Here is a 17,319-nt window from a genome sequence, read left to right on the forward strand (position 1 = left end):
GAAGTTCCCGGAGTGGGCTGACTTCGGGGGCTGGGTTTTTGCGTCGGGCTAAACCACGATTGAATCGTGTTTTATGGAAGCACAGCTAAGCTAGGTTCAAGCTACGAAACGGACCATACACCATTTGCATTACAACGACCCGAGTTCGTGAATTATGAATAATGTGGGATAAATTGAATTGTAAGAACGCAAATATAGTGGCTTGTAAACGTTGGTTTATGGCTTAAGCTGTTGCACAAACGCAGGACTTATTTTTATTTTTTTATTTATCACATTATATATAAGCATAAACATGAAATAACTATACACTATATAAGCATATATATAACCATAAGTATGTAATAACTATATGAAATTGTATACAATCAAAGAACATTAGGATAGGAACGGTAGGCACGTTGGTGCTCTTATGCACACCCCTTACAGACCTCTTAGGAATGGGGTGAGGTCAATAGTAGATAGTTTTTGGTTAAAGCTCTGGGGATTTTGGGAAGAGACCACAGAGTCTGGTAGTGCATTCCAGGCATTAACTCTGTTACTGAAGTCATATTTTCTGCAATCAAGATTGGAGCTGTTCACATTAAGCTTAAATCTATTGTGTGCTCGTGTACTGTTGTGATTGAAGCTGAAGTAGTCTTCAACAGGAAGGTAACAGATGATTCTATGAGTTAAACTCAGGTCATGTCGAAGGCGGCGTAGTTCTAAATTTTCTAAACCCAGTATTTCAAGTCTGGTGGCATAAGGTATTTTGTTGTAATCAGAGGAGTGGACTTACTTGGTAAACTATAAGCAACTTATAGTTTAATATGTTGAATCCTTATCAGGCTTTTTGGCTGCTTTTTCTAGAAAAAGCAACAGACCTCAGAACGGAATCTTTAACAGTATACATTTAAAACTTAAGTCTGATGGTGGGCGAATAATTTTTTGCTTTTCAAACTGTAGTTTCACATTGTTTGTAAACTGTTTTGCGTGCCATTCGTCACTTCTGAAGCTTGACGACATGAACTAATTTTTCCAGGCTTTATCTGTCAATTGTAGGTTCATGTTTGTTTCCTCAGCTGTCTTCTTTTGACTGCTTTTCATTTTTCTAAATATCAAGGTCTTGTGCAGTGACGTTTTCCTTTGCATTATGTGTACAAAATATTTAAATTTTATCTTCCTCAATAGTACTTCCAGTGAGTAGTCTGGCTTTAGTTCATGTAAGACTGCACCGTTTGTTCTTGAATCCTAGCATTTTTTCAATAATTTCTCCAGCACCACATTTCAAAAGCATATTTTCTTTCACCTTTCTGAAGGGTCAGCTTTCAGTTATATGAAAAAACCATAACCTTGGTTGTCATTGTAATGTCTCTTTCAGGTCTCCCAACATGCCAATGTTTAGTCATGGTATTTCCCCTCTGACATCATCCAATTTTTCTGGAATCAAAGTTTTGACACTCCGTGCACAATCATATATCCATGTAGTATCAACTTTTTTTTTTTGCTCCCAGGCATATCCGTAGCGGGACATTTTTTCAGCTTTAATTCAGCCACATAATAAATATCAGGGCATTCGCTGCTTTTTAGAAGGCTACTCCAAAGTCTTCATTCCCTATCGGCCCATAGTTCACGCGCTTGATCGATTTGACCAGAACTTCGATTTCTGCTAAATTTCTCTCGTAAACTTCCGGGGCTGTGTCTCTTTCCGTTTGAGGCAGTATTTCTTAGCCTCAACAACTTTAAGACGCCTGGACTTCAACTCCCAGAATTCCGAGATTGGGACTAGGGAATTCTGGGTGTAGAAGTCCACGCCTAAAGGGAAAGAGCTTAAGCGCTACTGACGGAAGCGACTCGTCGCTTTCTTTTGGCGAAAGCTCGACGCGTAACGTAATTCTGGGAGGCCGGGCGCGCCTGTTTGAGCTGCGTGAAAGAGCATTCATTTTCGTGGAGGGTAGCGGAGAAAGAAGATTTCGCTGATTTTGCTGAGGAAAGAAGCGGTTTTTTGACTGAGACGGCGAAGCCGCTGGGATGTTCGTGGCGCGAAGCATCGCAGCTGATCACCGCGACCTCATCCACGATGTTTCTTTTGACTTCCATGGACGGCGCATGGCCACTTGCTCTAGTGACCAGAGTGTTAAGGTGTGGGGAAGGCTCGGGGTGAAAGACTGTACTCTTTTTTTAAAAAAATAATAATTAATGAGTCAGTCAACGTGCTCGTTCAGTCTAGTCGCAGTTTTTCTACAGGGTCCTTTGAGTTTGGTAGAAAATGCAGTTGGTCTGAATAGGATAACAGAATTCTTAACGTTGAGAACCACGATTCAGGTCAGCATTTCAATAAGTAGAGGATAAGCCCACTTTGGCTGGGTTTGCAAAACATGCTAAACTGACGGCAGTTAGGTTTGGTACATTGCACGAAGCCAACCTTTGCGGTTTGAATTGGAAGCCACTCTTCGTGGTTTAGTAGGTTTGAATCTTACCAACTGTGATTTAAGTGTTAAGCAAACTGCAGCCTAGCATATTATATTCACCTACTATTGCACTTAAGACAAAGGGAACCATTAAGAATAGAATAGAATAGAATTTTTTTATTGGCCAAGTGTGATTGGACACACAAGGAATTTGTCTTGGTGCCTATGCTCTCAGTGTACATAAAAGACAAGATACCTTCATCAAGAATTCTAAGGTACAACACTTAATGATAGTCATAGGGTACAAATAAGCAATCAGGAAACAATATCAGTATAAATCGTAAGGATACAAGCAACAAAGTTAAAGTCATAAGTGGAAGGAGATGGGTGATGGGAATGGTGAGAAGATTAATAGTGCAGATTTAGTAAATAGTTTGACAGTGTTGAGGGAATTATTTGTTCAGCAGAGTGAGGGCGTTTGAGAAAAAACTGTTCCTGTGTCTAGTTGTTCTGGTGTGTAGTGCTCTATAGCGTCATTTTGAGGGTGGAAGTTGAAACAGTTTATGCCCAGGTTGTGAGGGGTCTGTAAATATTTTCACAGTAAAAACATTTCACAATGTGCACATAAGAAGTGCACATTGACATTTTATCCCCTTACACACCAACCATGCTCTCCTTTGCAGTTCCCATGTACTTATAGTCATTGGAATTTGAAATTGTAATGCATTTTTATTTCAAAGTCTGTTTTTGTAAATTCAGATGGAATCGTAAACCTCAAATTTTACATGGAAATCAGAAGTTGGATAGTCTTATTCTTTCCTTAGTCTTAGTGTAATATGTAACAAACCCTAATGGTATCCTTTATGTCCTTAGTTCAAAGATATTTTCTAGATAACAAAACAAAAGTAAGTCACAAAATGTTCCTGTGATCAGAAACCCAAATTCATTTTTGTAATTGGAGAGGTTTAAATAGCCACAAATTGTTATACTATAGTTAAATAGTTGCAGAATTATTAAGAAGCTGAACATGGGTAGATATTGTTTTGATTTACTTCTTAATCACAGGATTGTTTGTTTGGAAGGAAAAACCTATGAACTTGATTATGGTTTTTTTGTACCTATTAAGAATATGCGAAGATTCTTATTTGTCTTATATGTGACCTAGGATCTAGTTGAAGTGCTTGAGGAGTCTTTTTCTGATAAGATTTTTCTATAAGAACTGTTATAAAGAATCATACATGTCTTCATTTTAAATGAAACATGTTTGCCTTACTAGGTTTGGGACAAAGGTGAAAATGGAGAATGGCATTGTACTGCCAGTTGGAAGGTAAGAATTTGTATCTAAAATAATTTAGTGTTATATAGACTATTAGTTGACATGTAAAACCTTAACAAAGGAAAACAATTAGTTCTAAAATTCTGTTGATGCCTACGTAAAGGTAATTTTCTTTGTTCTCAGTGGGACTAGGACTACTAGGTCTGACCTGCAAAAATCTGGAGGATCAGAAGAAGGAAACAAAGACATACAGAAACTCTCAACACTTTGCTATCATCTTGTACATCCAAGTTTTTGCAACTGCAATACTCACATAGAACTCACATCTTTGTAAATGTGTTTAAGATTGCAGTTTTTTGGGATAATATTAAACACAGATGCAGAATTTTTGGGCTTATTAATTTATCATATAGTATCTACCGAAATCATGCAATCACTGATATACAAATATGGTTTAACTAAAGCATCAACAAATATATACAGGGGTTCCTGTACTTATAACAGGAGTGTCAAACTCAAGGCTGGATCCGACTCAGGGGGTGCTTAGATCTGGCCCGTGGGGCCGCCCTGGAAACAGTAAAGGACTGACCCATGGTGCCTCTGCCAGTGAAAACGGAGCTTGGAAGGGCCTCGCGTAGTCTTCCCAAGCTCCATTTTTGCTGGCAGAGCACTCAGGCCACCACAGGTGATGTTGAGCTGGCCACAGAGCACCCTGGCCACATCCACAGCCTCCCCCCAGGTCAAACACAACCCTGATGCGGCCCTCAATGAAATTGAGTTTGACACATCTGATTTATAATCACAAGCCCAAAATTTCTGTTGTGAGACATTTATTAAGGGAGTTTCCCCCCATTTTATGACCTTTCTTTCCACAGTTGTTAAATGAATCACTGCAGTTAAGTTAGTAACATGGTTGTTAAGTGAAGCTGGCTTCCCCATTGACTTTGCTTGTCAAAGGGTTGTAAAAGATGATGACATGACCCTGGGACTCTAACTTTCATAAATATGATTCAGTTCCCCAGCTTCTGAATTTTTATCGTGAGACCATGGGGATGCTGCAATTGTCGTAAATATGAAAAGTGGTCTTAAGTAATTTTTTCAGTGCCTTTGTAACTTTGAACAGTCACAAAATGAGCTGTTGTAAGTTGAGGACTACCTATATATGTGAACAATACAATACAGGAGATAAATATTAAATTAAGATAAAACCATAATAAAATCATCATAATATGGAGCCATAGAATTGCAATGGGATAGATGTTATAGTTCAATATATAAGAAAGATATATTGCTTCTGGTGTAACTGCAATGTGATCATCCCAGGCGTCTTGAAATTTCCTGAGGAGAACTGTATGTGTTATAGTTTGTTCCAGTGCACCACAGTCACATTGTGGGCTCTTGGCTATTCCCCACTTAAACAGTTTTGACTCAGTTCTGGCATGGCCTGTCCTGATTTTATTCAGGTGGCTCTATGTTTTTGGGTGCAACTGCATTCCTGAAAGTGGTTTTGTTGAATCTGGGTGATCTATTTGGCTGTGGATATTGAAAATTGCCCATCTTAATTTTTGGACTAGTGGGTACAAATAGAATTTTAAGAATATGTTTTAGGAGCGTTTACATCGTGGCTGCCATTATTACAGCTTGCATTTTCACAATATTGCCTGCATGAGGGATATGACCATTTACCAATAGGGCAATTGGTATTCCTTGCTTTCTCTTTAGTGCTATAGATACTACAGCCGACAAAGTAAGGAGCCTGGCTTATGCGTTGTGTGCAGGTTTGCTAGTGGCCACAGGCACATTGCTTGTTCCCATTACAGGTTGTTTTGTTTTAAATGCTGGGCCAACCTCTGTGATGAAAAGTTTCATTTCACCAAAGTCATGGTGCTGAATTTCTACCTTGAAACCTTATATTTTTTTGGATTTGCCATATAAGATCACATTTCTCATATTTAGAATCTTTATAACAAAAGCTTCCATTGATTTGGCTGATAGAAAATATGGCCATTGCTAGAATTCCTAGCTCCATGAAGATTCTACCTTTGCTTACTTGCGTCCATATACAACTAAGCATTCAGATATTAGTGGATCTTTTGCATGCCACAGCTTAGGGAAGGCAAAAGCTTCTACCATAATACGAGACCTCTGTTCTTCCTTGATACATCTTTCTTCTGTCTCCTATAATGTCTTCAAACAAAACATGTAGCCTATTTTTCATTGACGATGTATAGCCTAGATCAGTGATGGCTAACCTTTTCTGGACCGAGTGCCTAAAGTGCGTGTGAAAACCCCCAAAATGCAATTCGCGCCTGCGCGCCCTTGTATGTGCCCGGCCCCTTGTGCATGTGCCCACCCCTTGTGCATACACGATAGAGACCTGAAGACCAGCTGGCTGGTGGGAGGCTTGCACACATGTGCGGCAGAATTGAGCTGGGGCGACAGCTTGCGTGCCCACAGAGAGGGCGCTGCGTGCCACACTGGCAAACGTGCCATAGGTTTGCCACCATGGGCCTAGATGCATAATCTATTATTGCTGTCTTTTTATCTTTGTTTTCTCTTTTGCTCACCACTTTGCTTAATTATTGCTATAAAATTCTAAGATGATGGTTCCAATTCTTCCTTTTGCAATTACATTTATTTGTAACATAGAGGAATAATGGCTACTAAATTAACATGGTTAGATCAAAGCACTAATTCATTCACTGTAATTTTAATTTATCTTAATTCTGCAGACACACAGTGGATCTGTGTGGCGTGTGACATGGGCTCATCCGGAATTTGGACAGGTCTTGGCTTCTTGCTCTTTTGATAGAACAGCTGCTGTTTGGGAAGAAATAGTAGGAGAATCAAATGATAAACTTCGAGGACAAAGTCACTGGGTAAGTTTGGAAAAATTTGGAATATTAGTTTGGAATATTTAGAATTTATAGCCTTGATAACAGTAAAATTTAGCAAACAAAATATTCAAATTTAACAGATGGATTTTATATTTGTCATTTTCTTTCGTTTTTCTCTTTGCAAAATTCCATTATAAATCACTATGATCTGTACATCTTTCATTTATGCAAGAAGTTAGAATTGAAACCAAAATCATAGCAGAATTTTGTTTTTTTACACAGTTGGTTGTTACTTAACCATTTGTTCAACAACCATTTACAGTGGTGCTGAATGAATTGAGTTTATGGCCAGTTCTCAAAGTTTTAGCTGTAGCAGTGCTCTTGCATTAATGTGGTAACAATTTGGTCCATGTTTATGACTGCAGCATTCAGTCCAGTGTATCCCCCATCGCTGCCTTTTTGGTTGCCATTCCTTATCCCAGCCCCACTCAGTTGACCTACTGGTTGTGGTATGTAATTCAGTTTGTGTGCCAAAGGGAAGCCTCTGCTGGCTTCCCAATTTACTTCTTAAAAATGGATCAGAATTTTATTTTTCAAGAGATCCCTTAATATTCAGTTTTGTTTCTAGCACACGTTTTTTCCTCTTTGGGAATAATATATTTCTATAAGCCATTTTGAAATATTAAGCAATCATATATTGTTCTTTGTAACTTTGTAGCAATAAAGATTTCTAATACAAAATATCTGTTTTTTTAACACTATAAATTATATGTGCAATAATAACCATACTTCTAATAATCTATTAATAATTTTCTTATAACTGCTGTATTTTTAGGTAAAGAGGACTACTTTGGTTGATAGTAGGACATCAGTTACAGATGTCAAATTTGCTCCCAAACATATGGGTCTCATGTTAGCTACATGTTCAGCAGATGGAGTTGTTAGAATATATGAAGCTCCGGATGTTATGAATCTTAGTCAGTGGTCACTTCAGCATGAAATTTCATGTAAATTAAGCTGCAGTTGTATTTCTTGGAATCCTTCAAGGTAAGTTATTAATTCTTTAGAAAAACTACTGAATCATGAAAAAAATCTCTCTTAATTCGAAACTAATTAATATGCATCTTTTTCTGCAATTGGCATATAAAATTATAGTTTTTAGTATAGAGATATTAGAATTGGAAGAAAATTTGGATTTATAATTGAAGGATCAGTTAGCAGAGATGTAAGTAACTAAGGTTTTGAAAAGTTATTTTCAATCAAAAGTATTTCCTAATGTACTACTAAGAAAAAAACATTGAATTTCATTCTTGTATATGAACTTAAGCTATGAATAACACAGGGAGAATTTTGGATTTATTATCCACAGTTGTTTTAGACTAATTCTTTTATAGTTCTAATTGTTACAAATGTTGTCTAAACATATTTTATTTTTAATTGTAGTTCTCGTGCCCATGCTCCTATGATAGCTGTAGGAAGTGATGATGGTAGTCCTAATATACTGGCTAAAGTACAGATATATGAATACAATGAAAATACCAGGTGAGAGGAAAAAACAGCTATTATAATTAAATGTGTGATGATATTGCTGAAACATTGAAGTATGAATAAAATTACTAAAATGGCATTTGGGAATGAAATATATTAAATGGTTAGCATGCATTAGTTCTTGATATGTTTTTGGTTTTATAGTATAGCTATAATGAGAATCCAAATTAAAAAATTCTACGAATACAATTATATGAGCGTTCATTCATTCCATTCTATTCCATTCCATTCTATTTCTATAGTCGCCCATCTCAGTAAATGACTGGGCAGCTTACAATTCAAAAAAATATAAAATACTAAAAATATTTTAAAGCCAGAAAAACATTAGAAACATTCAAAATAGATATACATGGCAGTGAAGATACTTGGCTAGTTAACCATACAGCCAAGAAATGCCCTTTCATAAACAGCGGTCCTCCATCATAGTTCCCAAAATTAGTTAAGATTTGTTCATTATTCTATTTATACTAGTTGGGATCGGCTTTAAAAATCAAATCTGGCGTAAAGTCTTAAGTAGAATTAAAAATTAAGCTTACGTGAAAGAATTTGGTTAATGCTTATTTTTTTTCAGAAAGGAAACTCTGGACTATAATGTATGTTATATAAGAGAATAAATACTCTGTTTATATGTTACTCAGGAAGTATGCAAAAGCGGAAACCCTTATGACAGTCACAGATCCTGTGCATGACATTGCCTTTGCTCCAAACCTTGGAAGATCATTCCATATATTGGCAGTAGCTACCAAAGATGTACGAATATTCACATTAAAACCCCTAAGGTAAGTTTTTCAAGCAAGTCCTTTAATATAAAACATTTGTGCATAACTTTGTTCTCAAGGATGAGATAATCTAGTAATTACCCATAGTAATTTTATTTAGCAATTAGCTCTTTAATAATTATTTTGTTGCAGGCCATAAAGGGAAAATGCAGTTCTATTCAGTGTTTTACTCTGATATTTTCAAATGATTTCTTTATTATTAATATATTAAAATGAAACAACGTATTTTTTAAAAGTAGCATGTATTGAGTAGACTAAACTACAATTCAGATGTGTACTTTTTTTAATAGAAAAGAACTGAGTACTTCATCTGGTTTGACAAAATTTGAAGTTCAGTTAGTGGCGCAGTTTGATCATCATAATTCCCAAGTCTGGCGTGTGAGCTGGAATATAACCGGCACAGTACTTGCATCTTCAGGTGATGATGGATGTGTAAGGCTTTGGAAGGGTAAGCATCTTCCTTTCTTCCTTCTTTCCTTCCTCCCTCCCTCCCTTTCCTGCCTCACTCATCTCATCGAGGCGACACAAGCATACAGTAAAACTATAAAATAAAATATTTAAACACAGTACAATCAGACAGTGTTGTCTGATTATTTTAAAAAGGCTAAGTCGGAGCATTGGATATTTCAAACATACCTCAGTATATCATCATTCCCTTGAGACCACCAAGCCTGTTGATATATTCAATTTTTGAGAGATTTCTGGAAGGATGGCAGAGAAAAGTCCATTCTCACCTTGGGTGGGAGAGGGGGAGATAATGCTACACAGAACAGGGGCCATGGCAGAAATGCCATCTCCTGTATCCTGCTAGATATAATTCCTTAGCAGATGGAACCCACAGCATATTTCTTCTGCTGTGGTAGGATCTGTTGATGTAATTGCAATCTGGTCCATGCCATGAAGGTCAACATCAGCACCTTGAATTGTAGCTGGAAGCTAATTGGCAGCCATTGCAGCTCATGGAACAGAGATGCAATATGTGGCATTCTAGGGGCACACATAACTGCCTATGCTGCCACATTTTGCAGTGTGTTTCTGGGTGCAATTCAAGATGCTGGTGAATACCTATAAAACCCTACATGGCTTGGGACCAGGGTTCCTGAGGGATCACCTTTTTTTCCAGAGTTTCTACCCATAACAAGATCAAATAGGATGAGCATGCTCCAGATCCCTTTAACCAAAGAATGTTGGCTGACAGGGACTAGAAGATAAGCTTTTTCTGCAGCAGCCTCTGCTCTGTGGAACATCTTTGCTTCGGAAGTTAGAAACAATGGAATTGGATAGTATAGTAATGCAACCTGAAGCATTTATTAATGAGTTGTGGTCCATCCAAAGATAAATAAGATGCAAAGGTGATGACCATGGAGAAATTATCAAAAAAATATTAAGATAACAATATGTGCAAAAGCATGCTTTGAGGAGGAAGGGATTCAGATTGACTTCCAGACAACTTTCTGCAATATAAAGGAGGGAAGGAAATGCAGTCAGACTTGCAAGAGTCTGTTGGTGTAGCCAATCTTAATAATGCTATATCTTTGGGAGCAGGAACAGTGAATTTACTGACTTTTTAAAAAATGCTGGCAGGCCAATTGTGCAGGCCTGGTATAGATGATTGCCAGTTCATGCTGAGGCCAATGATGGCAAAAGCATCCCTTTTCCAACAGCAGTAATCCTTGCTCAATGCCTCAAACTTCTATTTATGGTCTATGAGCATTCTCTTAAATTTCATTTTAAGAGTCATTAACTCAGTAAATTGATATTCATTAATTATTAGGCTGAGATTTTTCCCATGGCAAATTTAATTCTTTTATTTCTACTCTATTGGATAATTATAATCTGAATATTCGATATATTCAACTCCCAACATTTCCCAGACAGCCTGTATTTTAACTGTAACTATGTAAGTAGAACTTTTTGGTAAAAATTCAAATGGGATTTGATTATTTCCATTTAGCTAATTATATGGATAACTGGAAGTGCACTGGAATACTGAAAGGCAATGGAAGTCCAGTCAATGCTAGTTCCACACAGCAGGGAGTTTTTAATGCTCCTGTTGGCACAGCAACTTCAACTCTCCAGAATTCAGTTAATGGAACATCGGTTGGCAGGTATGTTTTTTTTTTATGAGAGCTTCACATTCTTAGTTCTTAATTATCTGATTCGATCCTCACTAAAAACTTGACTATGTCTATCATTTTTATACGTATTGTTTAATTACAAAAATCACTTCAGTTGTTCAGTTATGCTTGTTCTATCCAGATGTGTTCTAATATACACAATGGACAAAATATGAACAAGCTTGCTTTCATTTATCATTCATCTTCTATTTCAAATGCTGATATGAAATAATCTATAATAGGTGGGGATAGGAAGCACTATTCACTCTATTTCTTTACAATAATTATCTCATTTTCCTATAATTGACTACTAATTACCTTGCTATCTTTCAACCAAAATCCAAACTAAACATCTTGAAGGGAGAGAAAATAAAATTTGTCAGCCTTTTAAAAGCTAGCTTCAAATCTATGCTCTAGCTGCATTCTGGGCCATCAGGTTTGAAATGAAATGTCAGGGCTGGAAAAGATGTAGAAAGTGATCAAAAATGATCAAGCAATTCAAACAAGTACTGTACAAGGAAAGGAGGTCTAGGATTCTTTTGCTTGAAAAAGGGCAACTTAGAAGGACAGGATCAGGGTGGGTAAAATTATACAAGATGTAAAGGAAATGGGCAGGGAGATTTTTCTCTTCCTTCTAAAGCATTAAAATGGGTTATTCTGACATTGGCTGGATAACTGAAAGGAGATTTAGTGCAGATGAAAGAATGAATTCTTCACACAACATATAATTAAATGCGGAATTCATTAGATGATATAATAGCCAATAGCTTGGGTGGTTTGAAGGGACCATTGGATAAATTCGGAGAAGAAGATTTACCAAGGCTAATTGGACTTGAAGACTCCACAATATCTCCGGTGGTAACATGTCTCTTCACTTGCAGGAATGGCTTGATCCTTTGATTTCATAGTTCATAGATCTTTCTTCAGTTCTGTTCTTTACCTGAGAATCAATTTGTTTAAATACTTTCAATACGTGAATTGTCATTGACTTACTAAGATGCCATTGGAATGGAATATAGCTATAATAGCTACATTGATTGTTACAGTACAAATCACATCTGATAGATTTATTGCCATTTTAATACAAATACAGGAGGAGATATTTTATAAAATCAAGGTATTGTTAAATATAGCATATGTCTTTGGATGAAGCCAAGGGACTGGGCAATTTTCTATGCATTCAGAAAATATAACTGCACTTCTTTAGATAAATACATCCATATTTCATAATTTTTTGTTCTAATATATACAATTTTCCTTATATTTGCTTTCTCAATTGGATTTTGGAAAAGGGCAGGTGACAAACAGAAGAGATATAAAAAAATTGGTATAGTTTATATACCAGCAATTAGTAACATTTCTATACTTTAGCTATAGGATACCTTGAGGTATATTATGTCACAATGATGGTGGTTGATCAAACATGAGGAAAGAGAAAAATAAAAGTACCTAACAACTGCTTATGAGCCTGAAGAAGTACTGGGGCTGTAATTATTCAGCATAGCTAGTAAATATATTTTGTATATATTTCCATAAGAAAAATAAGAAAAAATAAAAACTTCGTAATGGAACAAACTCTTAAGACATTTTCACCTTTTGTCCTTGTACTTATTAAACTTACCAGCCTTACTACCAGTTTAAATTAAGCAAGATCTTGTTTATATTTCCCATTGTGCAAAGGTCTCATTTCAAATCATGATTTCAGGTTCAGAAATAAGAACACTTATAAAAAAAAAAATCACCTGAAAATAATCTTACTTTTTGATAGCAGTTTGAAAGTAGAACAAAACCAGCTACATGTAATTTATTTCTTAAAGATTTTATGAGAACAAGAATGTAAATTCTAGCTTTTAGAAACAAGTTGATGGGTACTTTATTGGCTCTATGGCACAATGTTTTGGTACTTTGTTAATCAATTCAAGTAACACTACTAACGTGAGAAGATCAAAGTAATTATTTTATACTTAACATAAAAGTGATGTTTGAAAAGTGATTGGAGAATTAATCAACCTACCAACTACTGCTTTACAGTATTCTTATTGTGCTTATAACCAGGTGTGTCTAAAATTGTTATGCATTTTCCTTTCCCCATTTGTATTATGTCCTTTTTAACAGAAAGCACAGCTGATACCAAGCTAACTGGAGTAACTTTGCTGTTTTACTGCTTGTTGCATGCACACAGGAATGGAAAGCGATATTTTCCCCCTCCCCATCGACGTCTGACCTCTTCTAAAGACACCAGCAATCTGTCTACTACTAAATGCAAATCAAATCACTTTTTAAAAAAATGCTACATGTGTACTCTACTAGCCAGCACAGTATGATCTTGTTGGAATCTGTAACAAAAAAAGTAACAGGATTCTCTTATGGATTCCATTTCTCAAAAAGACATGTTGCGAGAGAAAGACGGAATTCATTAATGTAAAGAGGATTATTGTCCTTGCATTCTCAGCTTGTTAGGAGATAAATCCTTAATGTAAAACAATTGGAGTAACTTTTTCATTAAAATTGTTTTGATTCTTTTAACTTTGTTTGGCTTTTTGAAGTGTTCACATAGACTCTTAACAATTAGTTTTGCTAATGGATTGTAGTATACAATTAGTCATAAACAGTGTGGGCACATTGTAATTTGGCAACTGTAGAGTTGATATCAAATTTGGTATTTCAGAACTACTTCAGATGAAAATCACAAAACTATTAGAAACTAGTAACTGTTAGTAACATATTTTTGTTGTCTTGATAAGAATGATCTGAACATACCTGATAATTGCATGTTATAGTAGCATGAATCCATGCAATAATTAGTAAGATTTCATCTTATTGGTTTTGTGATGGAAATCTAGTCCAAATGAATGTTTGTTCTATGGTATTATTAATTTGGTATGGGAGTTATCCTCTTGTGACCCCAACCAGTTCCTGCATTGCTCAGTATTTACACCTTGCTCTGTGCAGTGCAGTTATTGCCTTAAAATAAACCGAAGTGATGTCCTAGGGCAAACATTCAATTAATGCCTTGTTTTACATAGTGGCATGTCAGTGTGGCTTTAAATATGTCTTGTCTCAAAATTTACTAACTTTTCTGTTCTGTAAATTTATGTACATTTCCAAAGATTGTAAAGATTACAAAGTTTTCTTCTATTACGGGTAAGTCATAAGTAGTATGGAATGATCTTTTAATCCATTAATTTAGAAGTTTTGATTATCTTGTGTTTTTTCCAGAGAGATGTATATAAGGACACAAACTGTTATTGCGATGGAAAAAGAACAACTTTGTATATTGTGAAAAAATAACATTGTAAAACTATGTTTTTATCTTTAAGTTTGATGTATTCATCTGAGTAGAGTTGATCTAAATTGGATGCAAATGAGCAGACCAATCTGGATATATAATTTGTGTCTGTTTTTCTGTAATTGCATTAAAACAGCATGATTTGTAGGAATAAATGAGAAGGCATGCAATAGTTCACGATCAGTTAATTTACATGTAGTATATTCATTTTACAATGAATTTAAGGAATATTTTCTATTGCCTAATATGATAATTTTCCTTCGGAATAGTTTCTAGACTTTAAAAAATAATAACTTGAGCTGAGAACATGGTTTTGTTTCTTTCATTTTGTCCCAGCATGTGTCTTTCCTCTCTGGTTTTTGTATTTACCACTATTCTTTCTGTTTTTCCCTTCTGTGTGGTGTTCCTGTCTGAATTGTTTTCAGGTATTTTTTTCCCCCTCTGGATTCCCCATGGGCTGGATCAAGGTGGTCCAGTTATGCCCAGCTCTTACCACCACCACCTCCTCCTCCTCCTCTTCCTCCTCTGATAGAACACTCTTGCGATGCTGACACTGCCAATATCCAGTATCCTCACCATCGCAGACGATATATTTCTCGACCTCTTAAGCTCTTACGTGAACACGAAGGGGTTTGATGCATATTTAAAGCTGTATTAAAATCTAACTCACATGCTTTAAAAAATTTATTTCTTTTGGCTGTTCGGGTTTTTGTTTTTTGTTTTTTTGTTTACATTTTTTCCAACTATAATTCAGAATGGGTTTTTAAAGGCATGATCTGTAATGTGAACTACAATATTTCAAATTTACTATGCTTAGTTCCACAGATAATAAAAACTAGTTCTCTACTATTAACTCTAAACAATCTAATGCAGCGTTCAGGATAAATTATGTGAAACAGTATTTTATCATTTAAAAATATTCAATTTGTAAACTGTTAGTAATTCACTTTGTATTATTTGAGAATAATTTCTTAAAATTAAATACAGATGGAGAAAAGCTTCCCTATGGTATAGAAGTAAATTAAAAACTACATTTTTAGCATAAGAATCTTTTAGGTCATCAGATTTCTTACATTTTTTCCATCTTTAGCAATTTCCTGAAATAGTCTTCAAAAATAAAGTACACATCCTTACAACAAAATAAGAATATTTGTTGTTTGTGTAAATGTTCTCATTGTATAATGATATCCACTACAGTTATATGAAAATAAGTCAATAAAACATCGAGAAAGTATCTAGTGTGTTGCCTTCATTTACTTAAAAAAGTATAAGTAAAATTTGGGAAATGATTGCGTACCTTAACTAAAGATTTTGTTTATTTTTGTTTATTATTTATCTGTCTTATCTTAATGGCCAGTGACATGTTTGAAAAAAGAAATTGCCAGGAGGTGATAGAAAACTTTCATGTAGAGAGGGGTGACAAGTGAGAGTAATGGGACTGCTATATTAGACAGGGAAAATTTAGACTAGAGGTGTCAAACATGATTTCATTGAGGGCCACATCAGGTTTGTGTTTGAACTTGGGGGGCCACGGTGGGCGTGACCAGCATGGCACTTGTGTTGGGGGGTACCTGTGGTGTCCCGAGTGCTCTGCCAGTGAAAATGGGCTCCTGAGCTCCGTTTTTGGCTGCAATGGCCTCCTAAAACCCTCTGCTAATGAAAACGGAACTTGGGGGGGCCACATGTGGCCCTCATGAGCTCTGTTCTCAGCTGAGACGGCCTCTTGCAATTTTCTACCAGCGAAAATGGAGCTTTTTGCTGGCAGAGGCACTGCTGTCCGGTCCTTCACTATTTCCAGGGGATGGGGCTGCAGGCGAGATCTAAGCACCCTGTGGGCCGGATCCAGCCTCTGGGCCTTGAGTTTGACACCCCTAATCTAGACAATTAGTAAATAGGAAAGAGATATAAAAGCCTTTCTTTGCTGTGATCCAGTACTTTGCATTCCTGAGAGAAATATATGTGGCATTTTTAAGTCTGACTGGGACTTCATATCTAGTAAACCATAATGGGACTTGTTTTGCTTTGATTCAATAGTAAGAATCCTGCCAGCGTCACAAATGTGCTTTTTCGGAAAGGCAACTGGACTTTTTTTTGCTTTGAAAACATTTTGCTTCTCTTCCAAAAAGTTTCCTCAGTTATATTTTTTTCAGAAGTGGGTGAGAAGTAAAATGTTTTCAAAGGAAAAAAAACCTAAGAAAAAGTCCAGTTGCCTTACGGAAAAAGCACCTTTGGGGCAACCATGAACTGGATGATTGAGAATCTCCATAAATCACCTGCCGGTGTATATACCTGGGAGGAAAAATCCAAAGAATTACATATTTATTGAATTTATATTGCTGTCTATTTGCACATGGTGACTCAAGGCAGCTTGCAGACTATAAAACCTCATTTAAAACAATAAATCTAGTAAAAAGAATCAAATAAATTAATATAATAAGATCAGACACACACACACACCCCCTGTGACAGCACATCACACATAGAGGCTGAGGAACAGATTAGCTTCAAAACAAAGTGTGCCACACTGTTTTCTTTATAAGGTAAACTGGAAGGGATTTAGTCTCAACAGCTGAGGAACTGGGCCCTCATTACATTGCTGGAAGTCAATTGCTAGCTGCTATACAAGGCAATGCGATATATAGCACTAGCATTTAAGACTTACGTCTTCATAGTGCTTTTACAGCCCTCTAAATGGTTTACAGCCAACATATTGCCCCCCTCCAGCAATCTGGGTCCTCATTTTACCGACCTCGGAAGGTTGGAAGTCTGAGTCAACCTCTTTAATGCAAGGCTCTGCAGAGTAATACTGCATTGTATCTGAATCACTTTCCATCTTGCCCTAGAGCAGGGGTCACCAACCTTGTCAACTTTAAGACTTGTGGACTTCAACTCCCAGAATCCCTCAGCTAGCAAAACTGGCTGAGGAATTCTGGGAGTTGAAGTCCACAAGTCTTAAAGTTGACAAGGTTGGAGACCCTTGCCCTAGAGTGTTTCTCTATCAAAATCAATTAGCAAGTCTATTAACGGTACTTCTGTCCCATGGTAAATAGCATCAAGGCCGATTCCATGCAACCTTGCAGGAGGAA

The 17,319-nt window shown here is 36.4% G+C and overlaps 1 protein-coding gene across 2 annotated transcripts; it reads left to right on the top strand.

Moving 5' to 3' along the window:
• The first annotated feature begins 70 nt into the window (after positions 1 to 70).
• On the top strand, positions 71 to 15,467 carry SEH1L (SEH1 like nucleoporin). 2 transcript variants are annotated; one of them, XM_058177023.1, is made up of 9 exons: positions 71 to 2,118; positions 3,664 to 3,714; positions 6,396 to 6,542; positions 7,336 to 7,547; positions 7,944 to 8,042; positions 8,687 to 8,827; positions 9,118 to 9,275; positions 10,782 to 10,935; positions 14,659 to 15,467. In XM_058177023.1, the coding sequence occupies exons 1-9, from the start codon at positions 2,008 to 2,010 to the stop codon at positions 14,867 to 14,869; spliced, it is 1,284 nt and encodes a 427-aa protein (XP_058033006.1). In that variant the 5' UTR covers positions 71 to 2,007; the 3' UTR covers positions 14,870 to 15,467. The 2 variants fall into 2 exon arrangements, with proteins under 2 accessions (XP_058033006.1, XP_058033007.1); XM_058177024.1 differs by having other exon boundaries at positions 1,704 to 2,118; positions 13,060 to 14,802.
• The last annotated feature ends 1,852 nt before the right edge of the window (positions 15,468 to 17,319 follow it).

This window comes from Ahaetulla prasina, chromosome 3 (assembly GCF_028640845.1).
Source record: "Ahaetulla prasina isolate Xishuangbanna chromosome 3, ASM2864084v1, whole genome shotgun sequence".
Classification (NCBI taxonomy): domain Eukaryota; kingdom Metazoa; phylum Chordata; class Lepidosauria; order Squamata; family Colubridae; genus Ahaetulla; species Ahaetulla prasina.